Genomic DNA, 3,031 nt, shown 5'->3' on the forward strand with positions numbered 1-3,031 from the left:
AACCGGAGACTATATGCCAAATGCGTTTATAAGTGCGAGCCAAGATCACTGTTTATATGCAACCGGAGCTGTGTATGCCAAGATCATGCGAGATCTGTTTATATATCACCGAAACCCAAGATCATGCGAGATCTGTTTATATGCAACCGGAGCTGTGTATGCCAAGATCATGCGAGACTTCCGCATTCGGTGATCACTGTTTATATGCCAAGATCATGCGAGACTTCCGCATTCGGTGATCGCTGTTTATATGCCAAATGCGTTTATAAGTGCGAGCCAAGATCACTGTTTATATGTCAAATGCGTTTTATATATATATATATATATATATATATATATATATATATATATATATATATATATATATATAATTTTTGTAGATATAAAATTTATTAGTGTATTTATTTTTGAAACAAGATTTGTAAAATTTCCATTTAATTGTCACTAATAATAAAGAAGATATTAAGATTTAGCATATACCATATTTATAACAATATACATAAATTAAATTACATATATTTATGTTATTTTTATTTTTTTAATTAAATTAATTAATTAAAAATAAATAAATATAAATTATAGTTTTTGATATATTATATTAATATTTAATATCTCACTTCTTCACAAGTGTGAACATCAGCTGATGCAATGTGTGTTAAGTGGACTATTCAAAAATCATGAAAAATTAGTCAATTACTACCTCTCGTGGGAATGGTCATAGATGAATGACTTACTTAACCCAGTTGAATCCCAAAAATGATATCTAATATAATGCACTGTAAAAACCCCATACTTAAATTATATGGGGCCTTTCGTCATAAGTGTTATGTTCGAGATTCTTAACAGTTATACTAGGTGTTTTGCTTTGGAGAAACTTGGTGGAAAAAGGGCGGCTTTAACAATCACCCTCTAATGTTCGGACTCTCAAAATTTTGGGAGTCACTTGCAACAAAAGTGTGTCAATCTCATGACTCTCTATCAAAGATAGAATTTGATGGGTAAATTGCTCGTAAATAAGTGATTTGTCTCATTAAATATAATGATTTTTTTGTAAAATTGTTATTATTTTTTTAGAAATTATAAAAATAATAAAAAATGTAAAAATCTATGAATTTAATAAATAAATTTGTTTTGAAATTCCAACCCTGATTGTCAGTCTCTAATCCGGACTAGCAATTCCTATTTCCACCTCCATAGCAAAGTTAATGCTATGGAGGTACCCCTCTGACAGCCTCACAGAGCACGGCGACCACCATCCACCATGCATCATCCGTCCATACATCATCTGTCTCCGGCATCCCTCTCCGGCTGCCCATCGAAACCCCCGGCGACCCTGCCCGCCGCCACCTGCAGCCTCCCCTCAGATCGTATTGATGACATATTGATGCCGGACGGGAGCGCGTGGCCTCCACTCAGATCATATTAATGCCCGACGGGAGAGCTCATTTACCTCACGCACGAACGGGACCAACCTCCTCCGGCCTTCAAAGTCCCGGCCAGCTCATCTGCAAAACCATTCCTACTCCGCGGCGAACAGAACATTATCTGCAAAACCATTCGGCGAACAGAACGGAGGAGACATTCAATACCTAGAGGAGCTGGCCATTGGTTATCGAGATTTGCGGTTGGCAAGGTTAGTGCCCATGAAGCCTGCGAATTCTTGGTGAATTTTAACATCTATTTCCCTCCAAATTTCATTAAAAAGGAAGTTAATGATCTTATCTAGAAGTCAAGTAATATCTTTTTAAATCTATCTGAAAGCCAGGTAAACAAGTTTGATTTAGGATATGAATAATATCTTATGCGTTCTCTGTAAAATTTTCAAGACATAACATGGTTTGAGACTGCAACAAACACCCAACTTACAAGATAGGTGGCAAGATGTGTAAATTTGTTTTCCGTCGGTCACCATTGAAACTTACAAATGCAATTTGGATCAAGTTCGTCCTCAGTCTGATTCATATAGGTCTTTGTCTGCCGTGCTTCATCCATCTATAAGTCATGTTATATCTATTGACAAAAACCAATTGGATTTGCTTTAAACTTTCAATATGGAAAATATCTTTTGTGATCTCTATATAATTTTCAATAACATAACTACTATTACAGAAGGGGAAGCCGATCCCTGCTTCTGTTGCGTGGTGGCTTCGTCCATACACTAGTAGAACTCGTGTAAAATTCTCCGAGGGCCTCCATGGCGTGAACTTGCACTTCAAGATTCAGTATGTAGTCCGCGGTCTCCTGAAGAAGGGTATCAAAACCCATGCTTCTGCCACCGGGAACGAGCCTCTGCAGAGTCCCAAGTTTCCTTTCAATGGAGCCATCGTCATGGCTATCTGTCTTTATATCAATATTGGCCAATCTTTTTCTCCTTGCCAGCGTTACGCTACGGCTTCGACGGAGGGAGGATTTCTTCATCTTCAGCTTCGCCATCATCTTTTGTCTGCCCAAACGGTGATGGTTCAGAGCTCGACTCCATGCAGAACCCTTCTTCGCGGTTTGAGCCAAGCACATGTCGGCTACGCGCCGAATGGCTCGCTGGCGCTGCGTTAGGCTAGAGCGCCCTTTATGGATTTTTTGGAGACCGGGGAGAAGACGGGTAAAGTAGACCCCACAATCATCACCAGTCTCAAAATAGTGAAAAATCATTCCTGAACGAATTAGCAAGCCTTCGAGTTTAACTCCTGGATTTTGTTGATCCATACACTAGTGCTGCCAATTGGATGGATAAAAAATTTGAATACTGTAATTTACCAATTTTTCCTTCACCAATCCCAAAAACAAAAAAAATACTTCATGAATTAGCAAGCCTTCTTCTTTTCTCCTGGATTTTGTTGATCCATACCCTAGTGCTGACAGCTGGATACAAAAACAAACCTTTATGAATGCCCTAGTTTACTAGTCTTACTCTAAAATGAGATTAAGTGTGCCTAATGACAACTATTTCATGGACCTAGCTGGTTTATAAAAGAACATCACAAATCAATAGATAACAGATGCGTGCAGAAAGAATTCAAATATACACAAAAAC

General features: G+C 38.1%; 1 protein-coding gene across 1 annotated transcript; it reads right to left on the reverse strand.

The window, feature by feature from the left end:
• Positions 1-2,103: 2,103 nt before the first annotated feature.
• On the reverse strand, positions 2,104-2,703 carry LOC149182037 (transcription factor bHLH149-like). The gene has a single exon (XM_089414432.1). The coding sequence runs from the start codon at positions 2,701-2,703 to the stop codon at positions 2,104-2,106; it is 600 nt and encodes a 199-aa protein (XP_089270558.1).
• Positions 2,704-3,031: the final 328 nt, after the last annotated feature.

Source organism: Pinus tabuliformis, chromosome 3_2 (assembly GCF_031772625.1).
Source record: "Pinus tabuliformis cultivar Carrire ecotype Pingquan chromosome 3_2, CPIR1, whole genome shotgun sequence".
Taxonomy (NCBI): domain Eukaryota; kingdom Viridiplantae; phylum Streptophyta; class Pinopsida; order Pinales; family Pinaceae; genus Pinus; species Pinus tabuliformis.